Here is an 18,678-nt window from a genome sequence, read left to right as displayed (position 1 = left end):
AGAATACTGAAGTTCAAATGCAACAGGGGATCTATATATGGGACCACACTTGCTGAACCAGGCTCCCCATGTAGGATTTTGCTATAGTATTAAGGTGTTCAGGGCTGAAAGAGATAATCTGTCGGCCCGAAAAACAGTACCATCCACATGATGGTGTGAGAGAGACAGTCTGATGACTAGGAGTTTAGTTGGAGAAAGCTGATGGCTCAGACTAAATAATATCTATAGGGTTGAATCTTCTGTTCTGTGTGCAGGGGTGGGCCCTGCACGCCAATGCGTAAAATGACACGTGGTGATGTCGGGTGTGCATCCCGACGTCACTGCGCATCATTCCGATCTTCAGTTCAGTGGGCCTGCACTGGAGTCGGCTGCGCACCCGTGGAACTGTGAAAGGACTGTTAAGGCCATTAATCACCTAATTGAAGTTGTTGTCAGGGCTGCACGACCAACCTTAAGGTTGGTGGGCAGGCGAAGAGCCCAGGCGGCCTTCGCACTTCTCATGAAACCTCATCCATGGGCGGGATGAGATTTCATGAAGGGTTTATAAATTTTTAAATTAAACTTCATAAACACATCCCAGATCATGTAACACTGTACATTATGTCTGCATAATTTTATTTCTTTATTTTAAACATGTTTTGAACTGAACTTAATTTCCCTGAGGCACGGTGGCGATTGACTGCGCGCCTGCCTGTGCCCACTGCCACTCAGCCTGCCCGACGGGGAGAAAATTCTCCCCATTGTCTTGTACATCTGTAAATAATAATGCTCTTACAATAACCCAGTTATTGTTGAGACATCTATAACCCTGAACCCGTTCCTTAGCTGATCACAACCAATATATAACAATTGTTGAGGCAGAGAGAAGTTATGGGGCACAGTGTGTAAAAATATACTGGTTCTAGTAGCCGAGAGGTCTAGAGGAGACATTGATACAAGATTAAATATAATAGATTTAGGACAAAGCGGGGGACACCTTTGTATTTAGAGTATTGTGAGGCTGTGGAATGCACTATTAGAATTAGTGATCAAAGCAGTGACAGTGTTAAAGTTTAGAATAGGTTAAACGGATTGTTGAAGGAAAAAGGTTTAAAGAGATAGAGGAACAGAGGGGACACCTGAAACCAGGACTACTGTTCATGTAGTAGATAAACACCAACACAGGTTTGTTGGGCTGAATGGCCTGTTTTCATGTTGTAATTTCTATGTAGTTCTATGGGATATTTTTCCTACCTTTGTAGCCTAATTCAATATTGTACATCACCTGGAATGCTAAAGAATAGATGAAATATAGAATTTTACTTTATTCTTTGTTTCAGTTTGATGTTTGCATTTTCTGCCATCCTAATGGCCTTTCTGTCCAAAGTAAGTCATTCGGTGCTAATGAGTGCAGCACTGTAAGCGGTTTCGTGTTAGTGACTCTCAGCCAGTAGAAAAATTGGATTAAGACTGATCAACTCAGTATGGTCCTTGTAGTCAGAGAACATGTATCCAATCAATCCGTACTGGATTTGATGCCCAAAACCCCAAGTAAAAGGCCCGCTTCTGATCAACTGCACATTTAGCTATAGAGCAGTTTGTCAAAGTACTAAGGAACACTTTTGCTAGGGTGATTAAAATGCTGAGTGACTGTCATAAGTCATTGTTTAGGAATCAGATTGAATTGTTTGCACTTTGTACTGCAACAGCAAACAACATGCAACTGCATATTTCACACATCATTCTGTTAATACCTTATGACTGAAGAGGAAACTAAGATGAGTTAACGTGTTACTTAACAAAAACAGAATTACCTGGAAAAACTCAGCAGGTCTGGCAGCATCGGCGGAGAAGAAAAGAGTTGACGTTTCGAGTCCTCATGACCCTTCGACAGAAATGTGTTACTTAGTTGCTCATAAAGCTTCCCTTTAGTTCTCCTGATGGTTTAATGGCTAAATATATCAGCTGCTCTGGCACATAGGTTTGCTCTCTCAAGTTAGCTAATCCCAGCTGGAACAGTAGTGAGAATGTTGTAATGGCGCCTGGGTTAGAGTGAGGGAAACAGTCAACCACGTTTCCACATTTCATTGCTATCAGGTGATTCTTGCTGGAAACACACGTATGTGGATTTTGAATAAGAGTAGAACAGGGCTCGGCTCTGAGGTCAAATAACCTGCCATCCTTAACTGGGCTCACGCAGGGAGAAAGGCCACTTGGAGGACTGCTTGTGTCTGTGGAATTGTAGCCCAGCATTTGTCACCAACACGATCGTCAGCAGAAAATTGGATAAAAAAACAAACTTCTCTTTGGTGTCTATCCGGGTAGTGTTTGGACATTGTCCTTGCACACAGAGCAAATCTGTCTGCACCTGTACAGTACAGTTCCACAATGGAACTCCAGACATCTCTATAAATCAACAAACTGTTTAGATTTGTTATGAACTTGGTTAATGCCCAATTAGGATCTGGACTGAAATTGCCCAAATGTGTTTCATGGCAGGTACTTGCAGCCAGCAGAGAAGAGACATTTATCTCATCAGTCTGGTTGGCTCTAACCCAAATTTTAGAAGCGACATGAAACCTGCTACACTATTCAACGCATAGTGCTTTGGAAATGGATTTGCACTGACAGTTCTCCAAACAACGTGCTCTCGTTCTTAGCATGGCTTTCAAGCGTGTTAAAGGACTATACACTTCCTTATAGTGAAGGGGGGAAAATTTAGTGGTCAGTTCAATCAAAGATATTCTTGGGTTACCTCCTTGCAACAGATCACTGGGAACAAGTCACTTGCCCAACTTATAATGATACAAATTAAAGGAAGGAAAAATAAATTTTAAACCAGAATTGACACTTAAGGAATTGCTTCAATATTCTAGTCAAGATACCTCAGCTGTTGTCAGTCTCACACACCTACATGGACATACAGGAACAATATGAGCAATGGCTTATGGCAGGCCTACTTAAAAGCAATAACTAATATATGAATTAGGAGCAGGAGTACCCTACTCGGCCCTTGAGCCTGCTCCGCTATTCAATAAGATCATGGTTGGTCTAACTTCACTGCATTGCATAAATTTACACTATAGCCATTACAATGTATGTTTTGTTTGCGTTTTCAAAAGCCAGTTCTGACATTTGTTTAGTTTTATTGGATAACAAAACAAATGAAAAGATTTTAATACGAGATTATCAGCCAGTGCAGTGGATATACAAGAGCATCCCAGTGCTGCTTAGCTTCCAATTTTCACCTCCAAAGCATGGGGAAGCTTTACCCTATTCTCAAAATAATCTTTTTCAATTGTTAAACACATATGAAAGCAGACTTGACACGAAGAAACAAAACTGTTTTATTCAACGTACGCATTTTAATGTGGACTTTAAAAGTACGGCACATACCTGCTACCATTTTGCTGCGCTGGGAAGCCTCAGATGCTAATGCATATGACATAGTGATGATACGTTCACGTTCCTGCAGGTGTGAATTGAGATCTGGGGAGTTCTCACTGATGTAGTTAACTCCCGGCTGCACATCCTGGTAACTGATGCACAACAAAAACACACCTTAATTCTGTATGACACACCCATAAGTAATAAAGCAGAACATAAACAAAAATACCTGGAAAAGCTCAGCAGATCTGACAGCATCAGCGGAGAGGGATACAATTAACGTTTCGAGTACGAAACGTCAACTATTTCCCTCTCCGCAGATGCTGTCAGACCTGCTGAGTTTTTCCAGGTATTTTTGTTTTTGTTCTAGATTTCCAGCATCCACAGTATTTTGCTTTTATCTTAGAAATAAAGCAGAGTTTGTCATTAGAGTTGTAACAGATGTGGAAGGCCCCCTTTTGATGACAGCCAAACCAAAGCTCTCATGCATTTTATCCTGGGGAGATGTTATGGGAAATAATGTGTGTGATATGTTGCAGTAATGTTATAAATGAAACATTAAACAAAAGGTCCTGCCTACCTGGTCTCTTGAACAGGGAAGGTATTAGCACAGTAACTGTGGCTGGATGTACCTTGAGTCCTGATTTTCTGATAAACCTTTGACCCTGTTCAACAACATGGTCTTACACCCACTGTGTTACCTCAAACACAGTTAGAAAATAATATAGGAACTCTAAAATCCAGTGATTAGTTGTGAGTCAGGAAAGATAAAAATGCTGTAGTGTAAATTGGTTTTTGATCCTATTTAAGATTTAAAATTGTTTGTTGAGACTTTGCATTAAAACTCACTGAGTTTGTATTCATACAACATTGCTCATCTTCACAAATAGATTATTTTTTGAATCTATGTATATATAAAGAAAAACATGCATTTATATACAATACCTCAACTTGGAAAGGATGTTTTTGATTTTTTGCACTTTGCGTCTCCGTGCCTCACATTCCTCAATGGTGAGTGGTTCCTCAGGCTCCAACTCTATGTAACGTTCTGGAATTAGGACCATGTCTGGCTTTGATAACTGATAAGACAAAGGACCAAAATTTAGCCTAGCTGCTTGAAATAACAGGTATACAAGAATACTTTACCAAAGGGAATAAAAAGCTACTTATGGTTAGTTCTCCAGTCTTGAAGCCTTGAGTAAAATCAGGCAGAGCTAAGAATCAAGGACTAGGAACACTCAGCATAGGAACATTGGAACATAGGAGGAGTAGTCCATTCGACCCTTTGAGCCTGCTCCACCATTCAATAAGATCAAGGCTTATCTTGCTGTAGTCTCAACTCCACTTTCCTGTCTGCCCCCACACATTACCACCCCCCTCCCATAACTTGTGACTCCCTTGTTTATCAAAAATCTGTCTAGCTCTGTTTGAATAAATTCAATGCCCAGCCTCCATTCTCTGGGGAAGGGAATTCAACATATTAAAGACCCTCAGGAAAAAATTCTCCTCATCTCATTCTTAAAAGGGAGTTTGCAATGAGGTTCAGTTGCAGTGGACATAGTTCAGGAGATATCTCAAACTGAGTGCCCACGAAAACAGGCCAATCTTATGTATTTCTCCCATTTTATCAGAAGTCCCAGATTATTACATAATGATTGGGCTTATTGAGTCTGCTGCTATTACTACATTGTATGAAAGAGCTGGTGTAGGAAATTGAACCACAATGTTGTTGCCACTACAGAAAAGCTCTTGGTAAGAACTCTGGCGCTAACATCAGGATCTGTAACTGTAACTCTTTCTTCTGGTGCTGGAGCTTAGAAAGAATATGATACTTCATTGCACCCAATAAGGTAACAGGGTATTAATGACATGTATGCATCTTTGAGGTTTATGGCAGCCAGTCAACCTTGTGGATACTGTGACTGAACTGTGGTACAGTGAACATTTTAATAAAACACAAAGTATTATATTTATGACATTATAGACACAGCCACAGTCATTTGACTTGACAAAAACTATTAAATGTCTAACCGGTTTTCAAGATTTATTTTCTTTATGTTTAGAGCTAGTTTCAACTTTGACTTTTTTCAAATATAGTATTAACAGCCTCATGCATTCTCTTAAATAGATAATCATTAATGTAACATAATAGCTGTAATATTTGTTGACCTAGTGTACCCACCCAGCACTAAACAGCTTTCAAAAACTCAAACACAGAAGCCTTCAGTCTCCTGATTCAAACACCAGAACGCCTGCATTTTAACTGAGTTCTGTATAGGGTTGGGGAGAGGGGGCGGAGGTGGGGCGCTCTTTTGTGGTCTGAAAATTGGTTTCCCAAAATGTCTTGCAGAATTCAAGGTTGTGGAAAGCCTGCTTCCAGGGCCGAAGACCATGAGAGCATGGAGATGGGGGAAGTGAGGTCGATCATGGGAGATTAGGGAGTGTTAATGACCACAGCTGGTGTTAATTGCTGTGCAAACCAAATCCCAGAGGGAAACTTGGCCAAAGGGCCATACCCTTTTTTTTGTATTCTGAAAATGAGAAGACAACATACTGATCTCAGCAGCAAGGAAGTCCAGTAACATTTCTGGGATTTTAAAAATTATAAAAGTTTTATTAACAAGAATAAAATAAAACTTAAGCACACAAGATTACAGTTACATGGTTAAACTTAATCTTATAAAACATTTCCCAAGAGAATCTCTATTTGGTCAGACCCACAAGTAAACACCTTCCAGGCAACACTCCCTTATAGATCACAAACAAAAACAGAATTACCTGAAAAAACTCAGGTCTGGCAGCATCGGCGGAGAAGAGTTGATGTTTCGAGTCCTCATGACCCTTCCACAGAACTGAGCGAGTCTAAGGAGAGGGGTGAAATATAAGGTGGTTTAAGGTAGGACCCCCCCCCCCCCCCCCCCCCCCCCCCCCCCGCCCCCCCCATACCCGACCTTAAACCAGCTTATATTTCACCCCTTTCCTTATATTCACTCAGTTCTGTGGAAGGGTCATGAGGACTCGAAACGTCAACTCTTTTCTTCTCCGCCGATGCTGCCAGACCTGCTGAGTTTTTCCAGGTAATTCTGTTTTTGTTTTGGATTTCCAGCATCCGCAGTTTTTTGTTTTTATCTCCCTTATAAATGTTTAACTATAAAAATCCAGTAATATTACCCAAAAAAAGCTGTTGCTTTAATAAAGGCTTACCACATGCCCTCTAATTCTCTTCCACTCTGCGTGGAAACACAGGACTTCAGAACAAGAATACTTGTTGCAGCCCAAGACTTCTCTGGCTTGAGTGGATGGCTGATTCAAACTGCATCTTCTCCCAGCCTAGAGCTACAGCTAACAGCTCCCAGCTCAGCTATCACTAACAGCTACATCTCACAGCTAACCTAAGCTCTCCACAGTAACTCTAAAATACCTTTTTCCCCTTTCATCTCAGGTACCATCATTCTTGCACCTCTTTGAAACTTAAACCCTTCCAAATCTAAAATCTTTCATGGTTCTATCTTGTCATTGCTTTTGGGTCAATAAAACACAATGAGCCTTCTTCTGTTTACCTATGGAAGTCCTGCAAGATGCAAACATGTTTCTTTCTACCTCTGACTTCCCTTTGATATTCAAACACACTCAACTTATCAATAAAATGCAAATGTTAGACCTAACCTTTCCAAATGTACCTCAAACCTAACAACTTTATCCTTTCATGTTTTAAACTCCCCAGACAATCTGTCTTCTAATAACCTTCCCCAGCTTAATTAAATCATTTACACATACATAGCCCCCTGCACAGAATACCACAATATTCCCCCAAAATACCAAAAGAAAACCTCCATTTCTCGCAAGATCTGGATCATGGGTTCGGGTGGAAATGGGTCCAATGGCGGTCAGGAATTCTGTTGGTATTTGGGGGTGGGGAGCAAGCAATCAGGAGGTCAGGGATGGAGGCTGATGAAGTTCATTGGTCTACTAGCTAGCTTGTTGGGCGTGGTGGAAACAATCCTGCTCTCTCTGGTCCACAAGCAGTGATGAAGGCACTTATCTTATGCGTTCCATCCCTCTCGTCTCCATTAGCTGCCAAGGTTCCACAAGGTTTGGAAAACCCAGCCACCCAGGGAAAAAAATAGAATGACTATTAAAATGAAGGTACACAGCCTCAAAACTTAAAAGAGTACTTCTCTCAAACATGTTGCTTGCCCACCAATCATCCCACCTCAAGTGGGACAGTTTGAGACAGGTTGGACTTCTGTTCCAGATTTCTTGCATTTTAATCTGACGCCATTCCACCATTTTTGGGACTTAGCATGCAGTTTGAAGTTATTGTTGTTGTCCTATTCACTTGGGGACGGTGGAAAATATTTAATTGCATCCCAACAGAAAACAGGATGTATGATCACTTAAGTCAGAGACATGCTAAGTTAAACCAATCAACTTCAACAAACATTTGCTATATTGAGCATCAATGGTTCAGTGGGCAAATCCAACATATAACGTGGAACTGAGTTCCATCTTTGATCTCTAAAGCGTGATGAATCAGCTGATGTGGCATTATGAGGACTGCTATTGACCTCAGTCCCTCTGGATCACGTTGAGGAAGGAAAAAAAAATCAATTGAGTTTATATTTCCTTGAGTATAGAAGATTAAGGGATGATCTAATTGAGGCTAGATAGTGAGAAACTATTTCCTTTGGTGGGTGAGTCCAGAACAAGGGAACTTAACCTTAGAATTATAGTGGGCTGTTCAGTGGTGATGTCAGGAATCACTTCTTCACACAAATATTCATGGAAATCTGGAACTCTCTCCCTTGAATGGAAAAATGGAACAGACCCAGAAAAGGTATACCTGTTAAGCTCCTTTAAAAAGGGCTTAAAAACATCTACTAATAATATATTAAGCGTCATAAGAATAGATATAAATAAATAGATATTAAATGAAACAATCTGCTGGGACCCACTGATTGGACATGTAAATGGGGGATTGTAAAATTGGGTTAATATTCTGTGTTTTTGCTTGCATATCTATGAGGTCTGCGGATAAATTCTATGCAGATTTATTTTCTGGGTGGTTTCAGCTGTGGTTACTTGCCTCCCTCAGAAGACTGAATGGGTTGGTTCAATAAGAATCCATGACATGGCATAATTTTTTTTCATTCACCATACCCTTTGGGATTCTTAAGATTGTGATCTTTTTGTCCTGGCCTTTCTATACTAAAACTGGAAAAATCTATCAGATTATTTATACAACATTCCAACATGCATTTACAACCTGTAAGCTTTAGTAATTTCTGTTGTACAAAGTTTCTGGTGTAGCATAAGAATTTACATTAGGTATCGGCTATGGCTCAGCTGTAGTACTCTTGCTTCTGAGCCAGAAGGTCATGGCTTCAAGTCCCTCTCCAGAGACTTAAGTACACGTTCTAGAGCTTCACTGCGGTCTGAGGAAGATGATATCTTTCAGACTCTATGTTAAACCATAGAGTCAATGGTACTATCTTCTCCCAGTGTCCTGATCAACATTTACCCTTCAACCAACCAGGTTATCTAGTCATTTAACAACTTGTTCTCTGTGGGACCCTGCTGTTTGCCTTCCTGCATTGCAAAATGTCTAAACTTCAAAAGTAATTCGTTGGCCGTGAAGTGCTTCAGGATATTCTAAGACTGTGCATGGTGCCTTATAAATGCAAGTTCTTCCTTTCTTTTCTTTACAAGTAGAAAATTGGAGTCATATATTGTAATATTATCACCTCTTTGCTGAGATCCAAATCGTAGTCTAATGGTTCCACATCAGCTTCCACCACTGGTGCCGACTTTATAAGCCCCTCCTGAAGGGTATTATGTTCTCCTTTCACTGCTTTTTCCAATAACTGTAAATCAAACTCTTGTTCACGTTTCCACTAAAGAGGACAGACAAATAATTGCAATCTGTTAACAAATTACTGCAACATTATGCAGAGCCAGAAGATACATTCCTGGAGTAAAAATGCATGTTTGAATGGTTTGAAGAAACCTATTCCCATAAATTATATATCAATTGAAAAGTATTTCTAGCTATCTATCATCCTAACCTGCAGCATTCACAACTCTGGAGGAATGCAGGGCAGGTTAAATTGATTTAGTATTGTTTCAGTTTAGGTATATGCTAGGTTTCCTCACCATTACCAAAGCAACGTTTAAAGCTCAGTTTTTAGGATGGCAAGAACAATCTCCTCAGCTCTGTGATGTGAGAAGACCTTTGAATGATTCTAAAGCAAATAACCCATACATACAAAATTGACTGAATAACCATCTTCTGTGTTGTAAATCTCCATTGTTGACAGCCATGTCTCAAAATATTCTGATACTTTAATAATCATTTGGCTTTGGTGCAGTGGAACAGTAGATAATTGGAAGAATGTTTTTTTTTTCAAATTATTTAATATTTATAGGTTACTTTTTTTTAAAGCCAATACACATACAAATGTAATGTCATAGCCAGAGGAAATCAGGTATAAGAATAGAATATTTCTCTATCATGTGTTATTGCCAAGGCCTGTGTAGGTAAAAATTTACTATTTATAAATGTGGCAACATTTTCATTTAATTTTGGAGTTATTATTAGAACAACTTCATTTAAGCTATTTGTAACACACACACACAGTTTGTGGCCTAGAAGTATCATCTTCAGTTATTTTTTTTTTAATTAGGCACCTTTTTATGGTTCAAAGGGTTTTGTAGCATTGAGACATGAAGAGATGGCACATTTAGCTCTATAGCTGCATTCAAATGAGCTGCACCATATCTTTAATATGGGACAATGAGCAAGAAAGATACTGAAGTGACTAATCTGCACACCAGACTGTCAGTAAGAACATGAATAAAAGGCAAAGGATGGCTTTCAAACATATATGCAGATAATCAATATACCTTAACTTGAACCCAGTCAAAGCAGAAATTCCAGTGAATTCAGCCTTCTCTTTTATCAATACTTATATTGTCAAATGTCAGAATCAGTTTCACTATTGAAAGATATAATGTTAATAATTTCTAACAGGCGTAAGAGGGTGTCGTTATTTTGGATGTGAATATATCACAAAGATATTTAAAGTTATTTCATTACAACGACCAAGAATAAGTGCAGAGAGATTGTGGGAGTAACCAGCTGAGAAAAAGAGCCATAGACCATCCCAGTCTAAGCAGAGTTAAATGATCTCAGCCAGGAAAATTGGATGCATCTACCCTGAGCTAGAAAGGGGGGGGGGGGGGGGGGGGGGGCATGGAAAACAAACCACCAGCATCACTACCCAAATCACTAAACATGACCATGTGTGTGTGTGATCTTCAGTGTGGATAGGATTAGATTAGATTGTCATGCCTTCCACAGTCAAAAGCTTGTCAATGCTCACTGTATAAGCTCATGCATGAAGGACCATTTGGGCAACCTGCCCACTGCCTCTAGAAATGTAAGTTAATGAGTTACTACATGCATTCAAATGAAAAACACTGAAGGAAAAAAAGGTTTAAATCACACAGTATATTTAAATTGCTGGAAAAATTAAGGACATTCCATAAATTAGGAACTTTCTGAGAAAAAAAATCAATGGTAAAGCTTGGACTGTTATGGTATCTCCTAAAAAAATAATTTTTAATATTAGCATATTTAAACATAACTGGCAACCCACAAATCTTGGAAAAGTTGTTGAACACCTTCAAAAAAAGCTGACACAACCTAAGAAAACCTGATAGCTTAAAAAATGATGTACAAATAAAAACTGCATTGGATAAAGACCCATCATTCCTTTCTATTAGGTTTGATTTCAGGATTCTTACTGGCTGTTTGGGATCATGTTCACTTTGCTTAAGATTAAATGTTGCTTTTCATTCAGGGAATATGAAGAGATGCAAAAAAATAAGGCTAAAGGGCTTACTTCTATTTCTTAATTTCTTATGTTCTCAAAGACAGCTTAGGAAATAAAATTTCCAATTTCACTGAAAGTGCCAAAGCCAGTTACTGGGCACAGTGCAAGAGATCAGTCAGCTTGATAAAGTCATCACCATGTCGTGAGATCAGATTCACATTACATCTCTCCTATGAGATCTTGCTTCTTACATCTTCAACAGCATTTTACCAGCAAAATTTAAACTCCTTACAAGGTTGTCAGGACTCTCAATCAAGAAATCAACAAACTGCATGCTTTAAACTGTGCATTCCCTAATCTAAAACAAGGAAAGGTATGAGACATATGGCAAAGAATGGTTGTGCAAAATATTGGTGGGATGGGTGGTGCATTGGCTTTGAATATTGGCTTTTCACCTTGGCTTGCGAACATCTCAGAATGGGAAAAAAGGACATTGCTGAAGTATTCCCAGCACAGTTGCAGCAAGTTATGAGACAGAACCAGAGTTTTAAACCAATAGCAACAGACACTGCAAACCACTCATCATTCTGATTTTCAGTTGGTAACTGTACTTAATTCAGTCTGCTTTCCCAGACAAGTCTCAGTATAAACACTGGAGGAATAGCGTTGTGTTCAGGTCAGTGTTTGTAGCCTATGCTATTCAGACATTGTAAAGCACAGCACGGTTGCAGATGGGACATACGATACCTGACTACAGAAGCAAGACACCACTTTGTGGAAGCAGTGTTTTATTAATCCACACTGCACAGATTACAACAGTAAAAGTGACCCATAAAAAAAGTTCAGCATTAGTCAAAAGATATTTCTCATGATTATTTTAAGGATAAAATAAAAGTTACCTCAGTGCTAAGGTCTGGAATTCGCTCCTCAATGCTCTCCCCATCTCTCATCTCCTTTAGGATGCATCTTAAAGCCACCTCGTTTAGCAAGTATTTCCTAATTTTGAACATCACCTTCTTTGGTTTTGTCAATTTTTTCTCTGATTATGCTCGTTTGAAATGTTTGGGTGTTACTATGTTAAAGGTGTTATATAAATGCAAGTTGTTGTTGATTAAGAAAATGACATTTCTGGTACAGGAAATGTAAGCTGGTCTCCACCACTGGACACCCCCACAATTAGATTCTTAGATTCAGCCTTTGTTTTGTATTCTGAATTTGCTTCAAGCTCTTCATAACACTGACTGGTATACAGTGATAGGATTAAAAGGCAGCAGGAACATCTTTAGCTGGAGTTTCAATGAATGATTCCTTTTTCATTCCTCTTGTTACCATTCTTGGAGCATGACTTATGAGCATAACGTTCACTCCCATTTGCAATGTTAGTTGGCTGAAGACCACTGATAAAGCATGCACTTTTGCAAAAGATGTATCCTGTGATGTATTACTAGACTATTAAAACCTTCCAGAATAAGCACAAGGTTCCTGGCTCAAGGGCCAAACATGACATGAAGCTCGATTGTCTGGCAATTACGAGGCAAAGGATTGTTCCAAATTTTCATTCCCGTTTTCATATCTTGTAAAGTTTACATAGTTAAAAAAGGACAATGCTGTTTAAGGGCCAAGTAATCCATATGTCTGTTTATTCCATGTAGTGACAATGTGTACAATACAGATTGCTCAACACTATCCATTATACAAAATATTCTCTAATTCACAGCAATTATCTGGATTTTTGTTGTCAGCATCTGCAGAACTGGCATTCAATTTGGACTTGCATTAGTATTTAATCACCATTGGCACTACATTCAGAAATGGAAATAGATGCAAAGGCAAATTCTTCTGGTTAAGTTTTTGTGGGATTATACAGGAGAATTGAGTATGCTGCAGATTGCACTGACAATATTACATCTGTGCTGTGTTAAACACTAAGCATTTTGTCACGTTCTGCCAAACTCCAAATGCACCATCCTACACACACTTCCTCATATCTATGTTGAAGTCTCCTATTCCAAATGAGATACTCCTAAATTCCCTCAGAATTTCTTTCCTCCTACAATCTTCAGGCTGTCAAATTCCAAGCTTCACATTATGTAATCACTACTTTCTGATTACTCTTTTTCCCCACTTCATTCAAACTTCATGATCTCCTGTATTTAGTGCCTTCATTTAACTTTCTCAATTTAAGAAGTGAGTATGAATTTTTGCCAAATCATTTAAACCAGGCTTCTCAAGCAAAGGGCTGTTGGAGCTAGGATATGACTGTCACAAACTGAAGAGGTTTGTACACCAGGCTCTGTTAAAACAGCCACACTCAGATGATGACTATCTGAATTAACTAACTGACTGAACCATTTAAAACAGCTGTAAAATCTTCAATACATTTGAATGATAGCTAGTTTGGGAAGTTGGCTTATTTATGTATTTCAAACTTACTGTACTTTCATGTTGTAACATTAATAGTCTCACAAGACAAACCAGTCCTGACTTTATCATAGGCTAGTTTTTTAAAATACTAATAACCCATTTGTGTTGTAATTGAAAAGGCTGTAGTGAGAATTCAAAACACAAAGAACTGCAGCAAAAATACCGCTTAAAGCGCAACAAGCCCTATGATATAGTGGGCCAGAATTTACTGTAGTTACTGATTGAATAGTAGACTTGCCTATACCCATTGCAAACAGCACAACACACACTACAGGGCATGTGGAGCTTGTGTAAACAGGACAAGTAGCTATGTGTCTCTTTAACCAATCTGTTAATGAAGTACTGTTAATGAACAGGATGGAGTCTAAGCTAGAAAATACAAGTTAGAATAGCAAATTCCATATCAAACTAGGTGCAGAAAGCTAAAGAAAGGAAAGGTAGACTTGTTTTAGAGAGAGAAAAGGGAAATAGAAATAAAAAGCAATGAAAAAGTATCTTTTTAAAATCTCTAACAATTAAAATCTGAAGGAATGACAGTGCACACTTGCAAAAGTTAATTTTCTGAGCCAGAGAGGTTGTTTAGAAGTAATTAAGACTTATCACCATAAAAATGCTACTTAGACTGAAATGGATACACCCTAATTTTCTGTGATAAGTTTTGTCTGTATCTAGGATGGCAGCACGGGAACGTCACTCCAGACAATATGTTTGAATGGGGAGCTGGACAACAAGAAACAGCTTTCACACTGTTTATGTGAAGTTGTTGCAATTTCTGAATTTGCAAGCTTAACCGTATATCCATGCTCACCTGAAATTACTGTCCAATTTGCATAAATAAATAACATAAATAACTGAGAGTGCTGTTAGCTTATTATTTTTACTTTAAATTCTGGCCCACTATCTCAGGTGGATACCCCATTGTAAAAATGTATCAAAATTTACCTACTGTTCCTGTTATGCATGTAGGTGGCATTGTGATAGGAATTTTCAATGTTAAATTTCGCACAATATCTGTTTCCAAAGTAGCAACTGCAGTATAGTATATAGTATTGACAGTTAACAGAGAAAAAAAAGTTGATCTGTTTGCAATTACAGGTTCTGGCCACCAAGTGTCACTTTGCAACAGTGTAACTTTATCTTAGCCAGCAGCCAATGTTGTGATAACTATCAAATATAGAAGTCTTGAAGTTAGTAAACTAATTGGAAACTTTCCTAATATTTCTTGGCTCTTATAGCTCCCCAGACTTCTTCCTACCTTACCCACCATGACATCCTATCTCATGCTATCCCGATCATTGTGTGTCTGACCCCTGACTCCACAACCCCTGTTAAATCACTAAACCAGAGCATTGTTGCTGATCTGCCAGATCTTTACTCCTTTCACCTCCTCTGGCGTATTGCCTGTCTGGCTATCTCACATCTAGGCTGCCCGAAAGAACTGCACTCTTTCTTCATGGTGCAAGCGCACGTAAAGGATACCATGGCACTATTTTGAAGAGCAGGCCAGTCTTCCCCCTTCTCCCCATCACCATGTCTTAGTCAATACTTATCCCTCATACAGCTAAAAATCAGACTACCTGGTTATCATCAATTTGTTGTTTGTGGAACATTGATGTGTGCAAATTGGCTGCCACATTTCCTACCTTATGACGATGACTATATTTCAAGAAATAATTCAGTTGATTAGAAGGTAATTTAGGACAGCCTGGCGTCATGTAAGGAGTTATGTAAGTGCAAGCCTCTCTTTTCATTTGATGTGGCAATGTAAATTATCTGTCATACTCAGCATCCTTATCGAGGACCATTCCATCTCCAACTCTCCTCCATATCCCCACAATACTGAGCAACAAATCATCTGTCATCTTACCCCTCTCTGCTCCAATGTGTTGAAACCTCTTCTTGCACTGAGCAGCATTTTACCTAGTCCAGTTCCCTTTCTATAGTGACATCTTCTCAAACGCCCCCTCCCTCACCATTGTACAGCATCTTGGACACCTCAGGTACTGCCCTACAATTACACTTCTCCTGCCAATTTCACAACGAGAGTCATCTGAGATCTACAGCCTTTCCCTAGGCCCCATCCCCTGCTTCACTACACAGGGAAATTGCAGTTGACTCACTGTTAACCTCACCCTCATACTAACCCAGGCCCTCACCATGGTACAGTGAGGTTATCCCTAACTCTAGATAACATTATTACAGCTTGTTTAGAAATTGGTCCCCCAAAACAACACTTTCCAAACATGAGGTGGCGATTGAATAGTGGCAAATAATTAACAGCTGGCTGATCAGGTGATCTGGATCGATTGATAAGTTGGGCTGATAAATAGCACATGAATGGCAAGGCATGTAAAGTGATGAGATTAGGGATGAAATCCTTCACATAAACTGGGCATGATCTAGGGTCCAGACTATAAATTTATGCTTTCCCAACTAAAGATAGGGCCTTGCTGTATTTTCTCCTTTTTAAGCCAACTGAGTACTGCAGGAATTTTGCTGCACCAATTTTAGGCTAAGTTTGGTTTGTTTTATACTTACTATCTCCCTATGGAAATTCCACTGTATTTAACTTTCTGAGGGGAACAATAGGAAAAGGAGAAAAATGGAGAGATGTCAACCAAGTGTCCAACCACCATTAACAAACAAACCAAAAGACAAAACAAACTTACTTGGACTAGCTGAGGAACAGTGTAGAAATTGGTTAAGATTCAGCGGGAATATCGTGAAAGTTGTGCCGTATGCTGTAATGTGATCTGTAGCCAAATTGTAGGACAGACATGGCAAACCAACAACTGTCAAGGCCATAACACTTAAATTTTAGCCTCAGAGATTCATTCCAAGCTGCCGCAGGGATCGCCAGAAATGTTAATCAATCTGCAGTGCACAGATGAATGAAGCAGTAGACTAATGTGTTTTTGATGGAGCTGGCAGCATTATCAATTATCAATTTAAATGGCAACAACGTAAGAGGGTACTACATTTTTCAAATAAAACAATATCCAAAGTTTCAAGGTGCCCTTGATTTCACCCATGTGGCCCTCGATTAAACCCATGTGGCCCTCCAATACCTTGCATACAAGGTATTTGTAAAGTTGTCATTCCATCAATGTGAAGCTTCTGTAACTAGCTATATAGGATCGTGTAGATGAAAAACTACTTTGCAGGTAACAGTTCTAATGTCTTTACCTTAAAGCAAACCACTTTGGTCTCATTGTTTGGCCCAGAACCCAAAAGTTCAAGGTTGGCCCTTAGGAGATGGAGGCTACTCGACATACCCTAAGCTTGGCCACTTTGTCATATACACCTCCCAAGCATAGGTATAATGAGGTGGTCAGAGTCATAACCGATCATAACATAGGAATATTAAAGCCTAGACAAATCAGAGGGATCCTGCAATACAGCCTGGTCAAACTATGCCACATGATCATAATCCGCACTAGGTTACACAGCTTCACCATTTAAAAAAAATCTACATGGGACACCAGGAAGGTGAAAGCAATGAAGAACAGCAAGGATTGGTCATTTTCTATATGTCCCTGAAAGTGAGCTGTCGCACATCATGTTCACTAAACCCCACAGTTCTGATGGCAGAACTTAAGATTGTAAAGCCCTAATCGACAATTCACTGTACACAAACTCTGTCCAAGGTAGAGGATGGAGACTAGTATCAACAAAGTGCAAATAGGGACTCCTCCATATCATTCGTTGAAGCTAACTCTGCAACAATCTTTAATGCTCAGTTATCATACCTTGTTTTAAGAAAACAAAAAAGGCAGGTTCCCTAATCTCTGAATTCATGTCTAAAGGTTCATCCTTAGCTGCTAAAGACAGCAGATTCCTCCTCTTCCTATACCCCTACACCAACTGTTCCTGCTCACTGATGTTAGGTGTATCATCCAGTGCACATTTCTTCACCTCACTCTCAACTGGTGCATTATATGTTTAGAATGCACGCTATGAGGTGCTGTTCTTTTGGATTGCAATGCAACTTCATGCAGCACACCCACAATAATCTTGAAAAAGAAATCTTCACATGTGTCTTTCAGCAAAATAGATAACCTGGTTTGGTGCCAATGAGTGAACAGGTCAAGTAAAATAGAGCTGGAAAGGTTCAGTATAAACCCTGAGCTAGGGCCAGGCCTCCTTTTCCTAATCCTCGTCTCCCTTAATTGCCTCTCTGACAAGGATCACTTGGCTTCAAGGGGAAAGAGGGCCTCCCCATAGGAATATCATGCAGATTTTCTCTCCTGAAGAACAAAAGAAGTGAATAATTGAAACTGTCAGAGGGATGTATATAACATTGTGTCAGTGAGCAGCCCCATATTGGATATAATTACTTAAATATGTATCATACATCTATAAACAGATGAAAGAGTCTATCAGGGAAAAAAAAACATTTTAAGGGAGAGGAGAAAAGCAGTACTTAGAGATATGGGCCAGGATTTTCCCCTTGGCAATTTGGGGGTGGGGCCCGCTCGCCGAGGGAAAAATGATGCGGGATGGCGTCGGGAGGAACCTCCAACGTCATCCCGGTCCATTTAAATCTTCAGGAAAGCGGGTGGACAGCGAAATCAGCTGTCCGCCTGCCGACCTGTCAATGGCCAATTAAGGCCATTGACAGGATAATTCACCTTGTTAAAGACCTGCCCGTCCAAGCTTAAGGCTGGTGGGCAGGCCAGGAGCCCCAGTGGGCTCCAGATTATTCATGAAACTTCATCCACTGGCGGGATGAAGTTTCATGTCCGTTTTTAAAAAATTTAATAAACTTTGTGTGTTTCTTATTAACATGTCCCATCTCATGTGACATTGTCACAGGAGGGGGACATGTTAATAATTTTAATATTTCTCTATTTTTTGACTTTTCTTACCTGTCAGTAAACTCCCTGAGGCAGCACTTTGCCTCAGAGAGCAGTGCGCTCTTTCGCGCGCATGCGAGCCCCACTGGCTCGGAAGCGGGTGGACACGCCTCCGAGCCAGTGGGGCCCACCAGCCATCCAAGGGCAAAATTCTGCCCTTGCTGTTGTTAAGGCGCATGTGCAAAAGAGTGCACTTT

At 39.7% G+C, this 18,678-nt stretch overlaps 1 protein-coding gene across 9 annotated transcripts in view; it reads right to left on the bottom strand.

The window, feature by feature from the left end:
* Positions 1 to 18,678, bottom strand: part of plekha7b (pleckstrin homology domain containing, family A member 7b) — a 518,153-nt gene that overhangs the window by 12,162 nt on the left and 487,313 nt on the right. For all 9 annotated transcript variants that reach the window (XM_041197491.1, XM_041197492.1, XM_041197494.1 and 6 more), the window contains 3 exons: positions 9,111 to 9,260; positions 4,312 to 4,445; positions 3,376 to 3,518 (listed from right to left, as the gene is read on the bottom strand). In XM_041197491.1, coding sequence (XP_041053425.1) covers positions 3,376 to 3,518; positions 4,312 to 4,445; positions 9,111 to 9,260 — 427 coding nt within the window. The remainder of the gene's footprint in view (positions 1 to 3,375; positions 3,519 to 4,311; positions 4,446 to 9,110; positions 9,261 to 18,678) is intronic.

The sequence above is a fragment of the Carcharodon carcharias genome, chromosome 10, assembly GCF_017639515.1.
Source record: "Carcharodon carcharias isolate sCarCar2 chromosome 10, sCarCar2.pri, whole genome shotgun sequence".
Lineage (NCBI taxonomy): Eukaryota > Metazoa > Chordata > Chondrichthyes > Lamniformes > Lamnidae > Carcharodon > Carcharodon carcharias.
This window is presented reverse-complemented; position numbering and strand designations above follow the sequence as displayed.